Here is a 15,132-nt window from a genome sequence, read left to right as displayed (position 1 = left end):
CGAGGTCGTGAGCTTGATTCAGAGAAAATTCAACAAATATCTTTTTTTATACACTGAACAAAATTAAGTGCATTCATAATGTCATCGAGAAATCAGCAGCTTCGCCATTTCCCTTTAGTATTCAGTTAGTTGAAACTACAGATATCTCTCAATGTTGCCAGCCAGTGCCGCCTTAATGCACAGGGCCTCAAAAAAATTATAAGTAGTTGAATTTTTCGGAGATTCGATAGGTAGGGCCTCAGAAAAATCACTTGGCCTGGTGGCCCATGATGCTCTTAAGACGGCCCTGTTTGCTATCTTCTTGTTTTGGCTCACTATGTGCATGATGGAGACATCGAAGAGGAATTCTTATTTTGTGAGAATCTTTTGGAAACTACAGAGGCTGTCAATGTTTTCGAAATGTTAAAAAATTTTTCAAGACAAAATTTTGATTGGAAAAGAGAAACTTCATACAATTGCCATTGATGGAGCTCCTGTGATGCTTGGTAATAAGTTTGGTTTCGCTACTTTAGTGGAAAAAAAAGCTCCTCAAGTCATTGTGTCTCATTGCTTTTTGCACAGATATGCACTGGCTACAATTACTCTTCCACCAACTCCGAAAAAAATTTTGTCTATAGCCATAAAAGCCGTTAACTTTATCAGAAGCAGGTCTTTGAATCATCAAATTTTTTAAATATTTTGTTTATATATAAAAAAGGGGAAAAATCTGTATATAGTGGAAAGTTTTTAAAATACACGTGTAACGGCCGTAACTACTCAGGGGGCAACTGAGACACTACTCCTGAGCTCCAAGTTGCATAAGCGGCCCACAAAATTTACACTTGTTTTGCATAATAATACTTTTAAGAAGGGGCCCAAGGAAAAGTCTGCCCCGCGGCCCCGAGAAGCCACACTACTAGCCTGACGTGTAACATGGATCTAATTTTATGTATCACGCGCGCACACACACACACACACTCTCTCTCTCTCTCTCTCTCTCTCTCTCTCTCTCTCTCACACTCACACACACACACACACACACTTTTTGTTCTTCTGTAAACATTTGATATGTCCATGAGTTTTAATGCAAGAACTGTCACTGATTTTCATTCATAAAAAAATTTCGATAATGCAGAAACATGTCCAACTTTGAAAATATACCCCGCTCCCCTTTGCGATTCTGTTTTAGGTCAGCATTACACTATAAAACTTTTGTAAAAGCTCTTTTACCAAACTTCATAATGTAATACCAACCTCAAAGTTTTACTGTGTATTTCATAGGTGGCAAAGAAGAACTGCACAAAATAGTTATATACCTGTGGCAAATTTTTTTATTTTAGTATATTTTATGTGTGTTTCAAAATTCTTTTCAGGGGGAGGGGTGGGGGTCCATGGTCATCACTCTACTGACACAAGGGGTCTGTGGGAGTAAAAAGTGGGAGAACCCCTGCTCTAGAGATCACACATGTGTATCTTCATTTTTAACAGTTTTAATGATTCTTTTTTAAGTTAAGATCCGAGGAATATATGTGTACCTAACTCAAATGTATAGACCCAAATTATAATTAATTAATCAATTAATTAAAAATTGCTTTTCTTTAAAAAGCATTTTGACATGCAATAAACACAAATCAATCAAAAAAATTTTTTTTGATTAGCTCAGGTATGAAGAGTGCCTGCCTCTGTATAATATCAAAAAAGTATTTTTTTTTCTTGGATTGCGGTAGGCTTGGATTTTGTTTTAGATTCTTTGGTCTAAAATAATGGGTTTTTTTTTTTTTAATTTAAAAAATATTTTGCCACCTTATAACAGGGCTGGACAAATGGCAAAATCTAGGCAACTGAAAAAAATTTTTAGGCGGCGAAAAGTTTTTACCTGGAGAAAGCGGTCCAAAATAATGCTTCTTGACTTTTTCAGGGCATGGTGACTGGCCCTCTGTCATGTTGGCAGATAATCTGCCATAAATTCCAAACATTTTGTGCTGCTCTCAACCTGCAATTTAGTAACTACACAAAATTTTAGATGCCAATACCCAGACCCATTATTTGTAAAGGTCAGCCCCCCCCATTCCCCACAGCTTTAAAAGATACAATAGAAATATACAAAAAGGTGAAATATATACATATATTGAGTATATATTCTTTGCCCCACCCTGGACAAAGTTGAAATGACAGGCCTGCTAATACCAATTTTTTAATTGCCATGGCGAACCTGGCCCCTGGGATTTGTCCAGTCCTGCCTTATAATGAAAACCTAGTACATCAGTTTTTTTTCCGGAAATTTTTTTTTGACAGTTTTAGATTGAGAACATCTTATCTCACTTATTACAGCTTTTGAAAAAAAAATCGAAATGATCTGCTCTCTATAGAGAAAAAAATGACACCTTTTGTGTCTTATTTAATGGGATGCCCCATCTTCTTTTTTTTACTCTTCCTGTAGCGTTGGGGATTTTTTATGTATAAAGTTTTAATTATAAAAGTGATGATTTGTGTTTTTTTTTCCAGGCGTCTCAAGCCATTCAAAGAAAATTCTCATTCAAGGAATTATGGAATACCATACAGAGTATTTACACTTCATCTTGCTTCATCGCTTTCAACGGATTCGCCTTCATTTACATTTTCTGTCAGATGAGGTGTGTAAATATAATAAAGATTCTATACAAGTTTTTTTTATGTGTTTATTTTTGTATATTCATAAATGGCTGTACCTAGCACTGGTCTAAGGTGTGTGACACTACACAGTGCAAAATTATAGATGGGGATGAAAAAAAAATCCTTTATATAAGAAAGAATTCTAATATAAAGGAAGTTGTGAAATTTAAGATTGTGTAAATTGACAACACTCTCACATTATTTTTGTAATAGAAGGAGTGTCCAGGGGCAAATGCCGTATCAATCTTTGAATGGAGTACAACAGGTTTAGGCAGATATATATTTACGGGGGGTGGGGGGGGGCTGTAGTCCAAGGCAGCAATATTGAAGAATTCGTGGTCAAGGAAATCAGTAGAATGGGAGAAGAGTGACATAGAAAGTGTGTGAGCATGGGAATGTCGCACAGGCGATGTAATCACTGCATCACCAAAAAAGTGCAAGCATGCGAGTGACCAAAAGGGTGACTCAGAAACATAGGTGTATTTTAGGGTTGGAGCTAAGTGTGCTTTCACAGAGATTAATGAACTCTGTCCAGAACGGTAAAGTTCAGAAATGAATGGTCAGGAAAATTAGACTAGAATGGGAGAATGGTCAGAGGCATATATACAGGGGACTGAGCGAGCTATGCCCCAGGGTGCAAAATTTTAGTAATTAGTGATCAAGAACTTAAAATTAGTATGGAAGAAGGGCAGCAAAGGTAAATTAATATTATTAAATCCACTTCAGAAAAGAGTGGTAAAATTTGAATAGCCCGATTTGGCAAAGCCATAAATTCCCCTCTGAGAAGGGTGGCAAAATTTGTGTAACCCACAAGGGGGGGGGGGTAAAGCCATTAATCCACCTCTGGGTTTTGGAGGTGGGTGCATAAGGATGCACCCACTTAAGGACTCTTCTAGAGAATTTGAGTTCTTCTACCTTCAGAAACATTTTAAATTAGCCAATGGGTATTGCAAATTGGCATTTTGAATTATCCAATTACACTATATAATTAACCAGTACCAAAATTTGTTGTTTCAGAAAACTTAATCAGTAAAATATTGGTATTAATATTTTAGATTCAATGTCACTAAAATGTTAGTTTTATGTTTCTTCAAGGAAAATGATGGGCAAGTTCTATTATCTCCACTGTTCTTATTTCCCGGCATTCATGGCAAGTTTTTTGGCCATTCTTATCGAGAGAAAAAACAGGTAAATTTTACGAATGTAATGCACAAAAAAAAGTATTCGTTTAAAATTATTTCCTTTATGTTTGTCATCTTATTCATGATTATTCATAACATATTTAACATGCTAAGTTTTTGTGAATTTTTTTGTTTTCTAGGAGAGGTCCATTAGCTTTGTATGTGACAAATGTGGTGAGTTTATAGCATGTATTGTAGTTGAATAAGAAAACTGAAATTACTATTTAAAAATAACAGATGTTTATTGTATGCTTGACCATACATTTTTTTTTAATTTAAAGGAGGAGTCAAAATATACTAATGATCATTTTTTTTAAAATGATAAGTGTTGTATCACTTTGCTTTCAAAATCATTTCCAATATTTGAGAGAGTAAATTCTACAGCTTGTGTAACTATATCTGCAAATTTATCAAATAAAGGCAAATAGAACTATGTCATGAATCTGACTCAGCGGCGTATTTACAGGAGGGTTTAGCAGGCTATTGCCCAGGGTCGTAAGTTAGGAGGTGGCAGCAAATTTGAGGAATGAGGGGCCAAGAAAGTTTGTAGAATGGGAGAAGGGCAGGAAATTTGTATAAACCTCAATAAATCCACCTCTGCCCAGACAGCAAGGTTAGTGAGTGTTCAAAAGAGTGACTTATAGTGTGAGCAAGCGTGTGTTTGAATGACCAAAATAGTGATCTACAGAGCAAGGAACTAGGTTAGAGCGAGTGATCTAGAGCATGTGAATGACCAAAAGAGTGATCTAGAGTGTGCAAGTTTGTGGATGGCCAAAAGAATGACCTAGAGCATGTGTAAAAGTGTAAATGATCAAAAGAGTGGCATATAAAGCAAGGAACCATGTTAGTGAGCGACCTAGAGCACGTGAATGACCAAAATAGTGTGCACGCACGTGAGTGACTAAAAGAGTAATGGAGGGTTGGAAAAAAAAACTTGGAGGGAGTGTGAGCATGCATGGGAGGGATCAAAACAGTAAATTAGAGACAAAAAAAATTAGGGGGGGGGGACAAGCGGTTTTTTTTTTTTTAACCGAGCACAAAACTCAGGTCTATCGCCATAGGCAATTTTCTACCTAGTGAGTTGTGCCAGAAGTGTAAGTGTGTGTACCTAACAGTCTGAGTGTGTATCTAGTGTTGTGTATGATTTTTCAGTGCTGCCATCTATATCTCAGAAGTGAAGTGAGTGACGTGTAGTGACTGAATATTTGTACTGGGGACAAGCGGTTATAGCACGGAAGCAAATCAGATTGAAGAGTAGTCAAGAAAATTGAAAATCAGACTAGAATGGGAGAAGGTGACAAAATTCATGTGGCCCATAGGCGGGAAGACCATAAATGCTCTTTTGATCTGATCTATCACCAAAAATGCACATGAATTTAAGAAACATCTTTATTCAATTAATTTACATAGAAAAAGCAGACCGAACGTAGGAAAAAAAAAAAAATTAGGGCGAAGTATTTATCCACTTTTATTATATTAAAAGCTTCAAATAAACTGCTTGAGAAACATATATTTGCAAATCTTTAAAAGGTAATCATGGTATCTTGGCATATTTTTACAGTTATGACTTGCTCAAACACCGAGCATTGTCAAAGCGATATTCATAAATACTGATTCATTATGTAGTGAATAATGTGGGAAATACTTGTGTATTTTTTATGCCATGATATACTACTGAAAGCATACTCCATGTATGCGATCATTAAGCATAATAATGTGTGCTGTTAACATTATTTAATGATGAATGATAGTGATTTTTTAGATGGTGATAATGTATGAAAATTGTGAAGGTTCATTCATTTTATTACCTAAAATTAAAATGGTAATCAACAAATATTTTTAAGAACCTCATGCTATCATACACTTGTATTCAAATGCAAGTTGGAAAAAAAAAAAACCAGTAGCATAAATAGAAAGTTTGAAGCCAGTATTTCATAGTGATATGGAAAATAGTTGAAATTAAGAAAAAAAATTGAAAGAGAAAATTGAAAATTGCTGCTTGTCTATATAATGCTTGAATGAATCATGTTAAATGTAATTTAATTAATGATGATTAATTAGGTTTTCAATACAAGCCAAAAACATTACATATTGCATTCATTTGCATTTTTTTTTAATTTTTAATTTGTTGGATGGTATGACATTATGTTCCACATTTTTACATTCTATGTCATCATTTATGGTTCAGTTTTGTCGTCTCAATACTACGACTTGAAAGCTTTCTGAAAAAAAAAATTGAGGTATATCTGAAAAGTGATTCTGAGACAGAAAGAAATTTAATTGCATCCATATTCATGAAAAAAATTCATTAGCAAAGGCTTGAAAACCTTGAAAAAAAAATCTTTGTTAGATAAAAAATTCATTAGCTGAGTTATCAATATGTAAGTAGTGACATGTTTCACAGTAATATTTGGTTTCTTTAAATTCTTGTAAGCTTTGGAGATGCTGAAATAGAAATTAGTTAATTAATTGATTCTGAAAGACAGTATAATCTCAGTGAATCAACAGCCATCTTAAAGTGACTGAAATTATTGTTTTTCAGGTGTATTGTTTACATTGTATGTTTATCGTATTGTTTTCTCAGTCATAAGTTTTAGAAAAAGAATAATGTTTAGCATCATCCATCGTCTTTCTCTTCTATTTTGTTAATATGTGTGTCTGGATAATCCAAAGAATATATTAAAAATATATCGCCAAGTATTCATGCAACATGTGCGATTTTGGTTTTTTTTTTTTTTTTTGTATTTTCAGGCTTGTGAAACACTTTTCCGAATGGCTGTAGCAAGAGGAAAGATAAAGCCGCTACCTAATGGTGAAGTATGTTTTTTAAAACTTGTTTTCAATCAAAAAATTGCTCAAATTAAGAAATTCAGTACATAGACTACGACAAAGTGATTGTTACATTCAAAGTGAACAAAATCAATTTTTTTTTCCCCTCGACGTGTAAAATTATTTTACTTTTGCTCTTATTTATGACGTTCATACTTTTTATTTCAGGTGTACCTTTTTAGTTCAACCATGGCAGTATTTTTATACATTATAAGGTAATAAATTTTTTTCCATAATGAATAATTATTTTATATATCTGGAAAGATTGAGCATTTATTTATTCATACAAAATAAACAAAAATTATGAAAAAAATCTACTATGGGGTCTATCTGAGTTTTCTTGACTCTTATTGATGAATGCAATTGTAAGTTTAAGCACATTTATCATGAAGTTAATGATGCAAAAAGAAAGAAAACAAGTAAAAAATAATGCATTCGAACTTGGTTAATTCGAAGTCCAAAGTCACTCAAAAAAGTTTAAATAATCCAATTAATCTATTCTAGATCTGCAAAATGACTGCAGATTGCAACTTAATCATCAACATTATGTAAGTCATAGGATACTGATCATGAATTATTAAAATTTTATTAGTTACAAAACTGTTTCCCAAATTTTAATGATTTATAATTATAATAATTGATCTGCTGCATCATTCCACTGTTCTAAAATCAGCATTACTGCCGAATTTCTTGACCATGCTCAAAACCTGATTTATGTTAACAGTTTATGATCATCCGCTGCGAAACTGTTTCCCAAATTTTGTTTATCATTCCTATGCTATCAAGGAAATATACTTTCATTTTAGCATTTTTTTAAATCTAAACTTTCCATGTTCTTATTGATAAAAAGATTCAGATTTTCGATGTTACACCTTCATCTGTAGGTTAAAAGACATAATCATAATAAGTGGTACACATTCTCAATGCACTCCAGCTGAACAATGTAAAATGAACATTAAACTATCAAAGAAAGAATAAAACAGAATTTTCAAACTTTTATTTGTCTTTAAAAATTTGTTTTTTAACAACTTGATTGAAAAAAAAAAAAATCTGACTTGTCGAATTTCTTGAAACTAAATTTGCTCATACAGAAATCATAATTTTCTTCCTCCAACTTCAACTTATCCAAAACATTAAAAAAAAATTGAATCAAACAAAATTTTAACATTAAATTGGACAGAAAACTCAAGGGGAGTTCCTAAAAGTTCTCATTATCCAAAATTTGAATTAACCAAGTTCTATTCTGTATGAAAAAAAATAGGGGAGAAGAACAGCTAAAGCACTTTCTGTATGAATTGGGAGAAAAAATACATGTCGATAGACATAACTTAAGAAAGAAATATATTAATTATAATGAAAAAAGAAGGAAAAAATTGAAGTTTGGTATGTGTGGGCCAAGAATGGTCAGAAAATAAATAATGATTCAGGCTAGAAAACTTGATCACAGTGCTATTTTTCTGATATTTACACCTTTTTTTTTTATTGTATAACCACACGCAATCAGACAAAAATACAAAGACATGGTGAACAGCAAAATACAAAATGCTACAAGTAAGAACATGACAATAAAAAGAAATAAAGAAAAACATACACTCTGTGTAACCTATAGGAATTATTACAATCCTTCCGTCAGGTGTAGATGAGATACATAATTTGGAGCTGTTACAATGCAACAGTGTACGATATTTATAGTTAGTTATAATATTGCGTTCCTTAATCATAAAAAAAAAACTAAAACATTAAGGCGGAATAGTGAGAGATTGGGAAATAAGTTTTTGTTTTATGATGTAAATTTAGAATTTTTGTTTTTGAACAATGAATTTAAAATATGTTTGCTGGCTTTGTTGTTTTTGTTCAGTTTCTAGTGGCAGCTTATGTAACTATTTTCTTGGAAACTTACAAGCCCTGTTTCACAAACCACACAGTGCTTTGTTACATTATGTGTTGCCTTCCTTGAATGAGTAACAGTACATTTGCAGCATTTTCTGTGATGCTAACGTAACACACTTTGTGTTTGAATTTAAGTTTTACATGTTTCTATACTTCTAAAATTATGAAATTTTTTATTTCATTAATTTATGTCAATAGTTATGCATTAATGGTTTTTTTTGTTATATATCATTTATATCAATGAGTCTATGTCATTAGCATTGATTCCTTCATTATTGTAAGAATTGAATCTGGATGTCTTATTTGCATTATTTTCATGTATTCTTATATCCTCTTACAGGAAGCATGGTTTTTCTAAGGATTTTATCAGTGTGGGCCTTAGGTAAAAACAATATGATTTTTTTTTGGTTTATTGTAGATGGTAGTTGCTTATACTATTGTAGAAAAATGTACATAATTTCTTGCTGAAAAGTCATATTTTGAAATTTTTGAATGCATTAATGTGCGCATGAAACACATAACTTGATTTATGGATCACTGTAACAGTAATGTTTCTTTTTTTCTAACTTTCCTCTGTCCCTGGAAACCCAGGTTTTTGAGCAATCTGTCTCATCACAAGAGTAAAAGTAAAGTGTACAATGGGATTCGTAATTCAATTTTTATGCATCCTTTTCAGAAAGTTTTGGGTATTTCATGTGCTATAGTGATATCACTTACTAGAAGACATAAACATGTTAGTTGAAATCTTACAAATAACTTGAACTTTTTAAAAAAAAAAAAAATTTAAATTTTAGCTTTTGAAATGGATTAAAATTTTTACTTTATTGAAACATAATTTTTTATGACATGGGCAATTTATATTTTTCACATTTTAACCCAGTTTTTAAGAATTTGGTCAGAGGCAGGCATTGGCTTCTCTGCGGCCTGAAAAGAAGATTAAATGAATAAAAAAAAATTTACATGTTTGAGGCTGCACTTTTCCATGTCAGGTCTCCCCTTTTTGATTTCGTGAAGATTTCCAGTGTTATGGAACCTCTCTTATTATTAACCTCTCTTCAAGTGTTATGGGGCAGGGGGCAATTGTTTATTATAGTTTAACCATTTGGTCTTTTAGAGGAGTTATAACAACTGAGGTTCAATTATCACTGACAACGTAAGATAATGTCTTAAAAGCTTCCTTTTGAATTTTAATTCAGTATATTTAAGGATATGTGGTTGGCAATTGATGAAAATGTTCATTCTTATTGTAATTCTTCTCAGATATCTTGTTGGCAAATATGAAGCAAAAAAATGTCCAAATAAAAATGAGCTCAAGCAATCCGATGAGAAATCATCAGTAGCAATACATAGTCCATCTCACAGTTCAGATATTAGGGTACCTTTAACAAATAATGTTGGTTCCAACGTGCAGAGTTTGAGAGGCGAGTTAAGCAGCATTCTCGAGAAAATATGGAAGGATGTCAAGCAGGATAGTTGTAGACATCCTAATGGTTGTTTACATTATATTATGCAGGTAAGGTAATTTTTTTGCACTTGTAATATTCTTATATTTTTCATATTCATGCCCATACTTAGTTTTTGATTTGTGATATAAGATACGTGTTGAAATAAACATATTTTGTTAAAAATCAAAAAATATATTGTAATGTGTTGTCACGATTAAGACTTAAATCTATGATGGTTATAAAAGCCTTATATGTTTCATTGTGATGTGAATTCAAATTTTAAACAAGTTTTTTTTACCTTCTCTGAGTTTTAATGAATTTCTCACTAATTGTATTTCACATCATTAGTTCTCATTCTCCCATTTTTCCTAAAACTTTATTATTTTGCATCTTGCTCTGCATGTTTGATCAACAGGGATTCTCTCATCCATTCCTTACTGGCTACTTCATATATGCAGCTCTACAATGTCTATTCAAGTGGAAGAAAATCATGTTGGATCCAGCATCTATCATGCAGATTTTGACTAATAAACGTGTCTTAAATTTAGGGCTGTTCCTTGGAGGTTTCAGTGGAACATTCAGGGTGAGTTTTATTATGAAAAGAAAAACAATGTGTACAGTAGAGTCTCGCTTATCTGACATAAATAGGCTGGCAGAACCTCAGATAAGCGAAAATGTCAGATAATAGGAAGGGGTTAAGAAAAAGACCATTAATCGTCAAATTATGTTATAATTTTATACATTATGAACCTAATAATCATATTTACAACTTTCTTTTCATCACCATACTTGTATAAATTTTAACTTTACATGATGTGGCAGATTAATACACACACACATTTAACAGATGATAAACCGATCCGCATACAACACCATCTATAGGTGTTGTATGCGGATATATATACTCCCTATTTTGTAGTATGGTCAATGGTATGAGTAAGATGACCTTCTTCAGTGACGTCACAAGCTTCATGCTGAAACCTTCTGCTATAGATGGTATTGGCTGAGTAGTGAGTGAGTGAGTAACGAATGATGGACACATGAGTCATAGGTTAGACGGGTGCACTACTGTACAGTCGAGAGCAACAAAAAATAGACTATGCTCACAACTTGCGGTCCTTCTTGCCAATAGATGCAGTTTTTTTTCTTTATTTCATGGTGGAATGTCGGATAAGCGATGGTCAGATAAATAACACTCTACTGTACTCATTAATATGATTTAATGGCTGGCATCAACATTAAAAAAGTTTTCAGGCTAAAGAGTCATGGTCCCTGGAAAATTCAATTTCCAAGTGTTTCATTCACTGCATTGATACAGGGGAACCTCTAACTCGATACCCCAAGAATGTTGATAAACGTGTCAATTTAAGTGAATGTCAAGTTAGCAAGGTTTCGTTTCATCTCACTTTCATAATATGTTTTAGTATAATTTATGTATGCATGTATATATATATATATATACACACACACACACACACACACACACACACATATTGTTACCTCAGCTAAGGAATGGCTCCTCTTGTGAATTTTTCAGCTAACAAAGATTTATTTTCTTGATTTTTTACCTTGGATAATGAATACAGATTTAGCTAACAAATATTTTCATTTATATGGATGTGTTTGGGCGTGCTGGGGAACATAAAACAGCTGTGTCATGAGCTGAATTTTAGTGCCAATCATCAGAATTTGTGTCAGAATTAATTCATGTCACTCAAGCCCGAATTAATTCATGTCCACCTCAGAATTTTATTCCAGGTGTACCTTCACTTCTCTTTCTGAAAGTTTTTGAATCGTTTCATGTATAATGATAGATTTGGGTAATAGAAAATGCATTGAAAAAAAGTAGCCTATGTTTACAAAGCACACATTTTCTTTAGGTGCAAGACCCTTAACATCAAACTGAACAGTCTGGATGTTCAAGGAGCCTATGTTTCTCATATGCATAAAATTTATGGATTTGGCTAATGCATGGGTAATTTTAAAAAATTTGTTATTCTAACACAGCACAAATTATATTCGACTCAAGCAGGGTTTAGCCATCTTGTGTCAAGTGAGGGTAGTATTAATTGACATGGTCACAATTAATACTACCCTTACTCGACACAATTATAGTCATAATTTTTGGATGTGAAATCCATATGGATTGGTTAAATTTAGGTTTTAACTAATCTGTGTTGATCTTTTATCCAAAAATTGTGACTATAAACCGTCCATGTCAATGAATATCACCCTTAGAGAGGTTTCTCCCTATTGAATTCAGTATTGTGCCAACCATGAGAATAACGAATGTTGAGTTATTGAGGTTCTACTGTATCATTGTTCAGAGGCGATAGCTTGGTATATTGTTATGTATTTTATTAACTCCCTCTCTCTCTCACAAAATATAACTTCTTCAGTAGACAGCGCATTTGGAAATCACATTTGTCTGAACCATGACTCATGGCTCAGAAAAATCACTTTTATCTACATTTTTTTCCTTTTTTTAAAAAAAAACAACATTTTATTAAATTTTTAAAAAGTTATTATGCGTTATTTTCCATCATAGTTCATAAATAATTCTTTTTGGAACAAAATTTTGTTTCAATTATAAATGAGTTAAATTTGTGTCTGTGCTAAACAAAATTAGAAATGTGTAGAATCTGATTTCAGAATATGATGTAATAATTAACAGCTACATAATTTTATTTCCAAATTCTTTACAAAAACGACAAATCGAGAAACATGCATCGTGAATGAGCAACTCTCCACTGCTACACCAAATACCAAATCTGGACATATCGGTATTTACTGCCATTAATGAAATGGGTTGGAAACGAAGGCACTATTTATCAATGGTCACCCACCTCAAGCTCGTTAGGGGAAAATATCTTATCTATATTCTCCGTCGGGTTTGAACCTGGGACCATGACAGCAACCTTCATGGTGGTAGATGAGTATCTTACCACCATGCCATGCCACTCTTGGGCGCTTCTCTCTCCCCACTACTGCTAGCACATATCTCGGTTTTCTTTTTGTGAACACACATATATAAATTGTGACAAGTACATTGCCATTTTATGATATTTAAAACAATCACAAATTACAATTTTGTATGTGCATTCTCTACAGGTCCTAGTAATAATTGATTTTTCATATACCATTCGTGATTTTTCTATTTCCCTATTTACCTTTTCAGGCTGTGAACTGCTTGTGCAGGTGGCTGCTGGGTTTCGATCATGAAATGTTTGCAATTCCAGCTGCTTTCCTGGGTGGGCTCTTCATGAAGTTCTTCCCAAACTCGACATTAGCTCTTTACCTGATGTGGAAACTGATTGAGGTAAAAATGAAATTTTATGGTTCAATTATTATTTTTTTGTTATTTTATTTTATTTGAAGTTTTGGCATTTACTGTACTTACTTGCAAGGACAAGGTAGGATTTTACAGATCAAAATAAGGAAAAGCAGATTTATTAATGCAACTCCTTACTTCATTTATACACAGATAATAGCATAAAATATATGTATGAAGGCAAACAACCATGTTTTCATAATGCTATCATCTTTTGTGTACTCTGACTCTTCCTCTGAAACTGCAAACAACTTTGCTACAACTCTTCCCTTTTTCACTTTCACTCCACAAAGCTTTGTCTTCTGATCTGTGGAGTCTCAAGTGCATTAGAGAGACAGCATTGCCTGAATAACTTTGGTATATGCTCCAGAGGTATACTCTTCCATACAACTGGCACCCATATAGCAAGCTGCGAAACATTAGCTCGTTTGATGTGGCCAGTTGGGTCCACTACATGATTTTCAGCAGATTGCCAGTCAGTTTACAGTATCCGCTTGGAATCTTTTAAAAAAAAGAAAGCACAAAATCCTTCACTTGAACATATAGGACGACCTAGGTTTTTGAAGCAGTGAAAATTGAATAAAAACCTTGTCCTGTGCTCGAGTAAATACGGTATAATGGAAAATGTTTCCATCATTAACAAGGACTTTAATAAGTAAAAAGAATTTCTGGTGTAGGCTTAATCACGATAATCAAAAATACTGAATAAAATAAATACTGGATGTGATGAAAAAAATAAGGTTTATAAATACAAATTTTGTTGAGGTCTAAATAAAAAAAAATCATTTGTATTCATGAGCGCATTAATCCAGCTTTTGGGCTTCGTTACAGTCATATAGTCAAACAAGTCTAAATATTTCCTCTGCAATGCAACCAGTTATTTCTTTTTCAACTGCAACAGACATCATAAGTAAAATGTGTACCGATCTGAAAATCAAATGGAAGTTCTCATTAATGTTGAAACACTTCAAATCTTTCTTTATTTCATTCTAAGCAGTGCAAAGTGCCAGATTTCTGTTTGAGCCCTAATGTTATTACAAGTAGGGGGATTTGAATCATTTAACTAAATTTGCCATGAACCAGGTGTTAAAAATAGGTCGTATCCGCAAAAATATTTGTTAGGTGCCCACTTTAGAGAGAACTCTGATTACAAGTGCCATTCTAACAACTGGTAAACCACCGAAACTCAACAAGCGTCTAATTTGCATTCTACCGAATTGGTGCAAACTGACTGTATCATATTCATAATCGTATTCAGACCAAGTATTCATAATAGCGGAATGCTCATGTATGTTTTTGATATTTATCTTGTGCTTAAAGAATTGAATTTTTTGAAAACTGAAAAATAAATTTAAGAAAACTTGTTAAAATAAAAAATAAAAAATTTTCAACAATTTTTGTTAAAATTTTCTACTTCTGTGTTCTACAATTGACAGTTTGAAACCAATTGTCATCTCATTTTTGCTTTAAGGCATGTTATATTTTGGGTGTGAAGGAAGGAATATTGCCAACAATTAGAGGTTCCATGCTCATTCTATACGCCAGTTCTACTGCTGTCCTGTTTTATGCTGTAAGTTTAAGTTGTTTCACTTTGCACCATCATTCTTATTTGCACCAATTGGTAAAAAAATTATCACTATTTATTTTTAAGAAAGCCATACAGTTGAGAAAAATAAGTTAAAAATATAAATATGGTTAAATGCCTATACATAGGTGCCAATGCTTGTGATTAACCTGGCAGCCTTCAGATTTTTCAGTGCTATTAAAATTTTCCATTGGAAGCAAGATTCTTCCAATTTTTTTGTACTTTTATAGAAAAATCCCT

At 32.9% G+C, this 15,132-nt stretch overlaps 1 protein-coding gene across 2 annotated transcripts in view; it reads left to right on the top strand.

Moving 5' to 3' along the window:
* The window catches only part of LOC149075005 (transmembrane protein 135-like), a 39,027-nt gene that overhangs the window by 3,645 nt on the left and 20,250 nt on the right, over positions 1 to 15,132 (top strand). For both annotated transcript variants that reach the window (XM_089246010.1, XM_089246011.1), the window contains exons 2-11: positions 2,485 to 2,612; positions 3,727 to 3,819; positions 3,953 to 3,986; positions 6,564 to 6,629; positions 6,810 to 6,856; positions 8,872 to 8,913; positions 9,792 to 10,044; positions 10,392 to 10,559; positions 13,155 to 13,295; positions 14,779 to 14,877. In XM_089246010.1, the coding sequence (XP_089102136.1) occupies positions 2,485 to 2,612; positions 3,727 to 3,819; positions 3,953 to 3,986; positions 6,564 to 6,629; positions 6,810 to 6,856; positions 8,872 to 8,913; positions 9,792 to 10,044; positions 10,392 to 10,559; positions 13,155 to 13,295; positions 14,779 to 14,877 (1,071 nt within the window). The remainder of the gene's footprint in view (positions 1 to 2,484; positions 2,613 to 3,726; positions 3,820 to 3,952; positions 3,987 to 6,563; positions 6,630 to 6,809; positions 6,857 to 8,871; positions 8,914 to 9,791; positions 10,045 to 10,391; positions 10,560 to 13,154; positions 13,296 to 14,778; positions 14,878 to 15,132) is intronic.

Source organism: Pholcus phalangioides, unplaced genomic scaffold (assembly GCF_987345545.1).
Source record: "Pholcus phalangioides strain wild (caught in Gottingen) unplaced genomic scaffold, Ppha-v1.0 ptg000016l_1, whole genome shotgun sequence".
In the NCBI taxonomy this organism is placed as follows: Eukaryota; Metazoa; Arthropoda; class Arachnida; order Araneae; family Pholcidae; genus Pholcus; species Pholcus phalangioides.
This window is presented reverse-complemented; position numbering and strand designations above follow the sequence as displayed.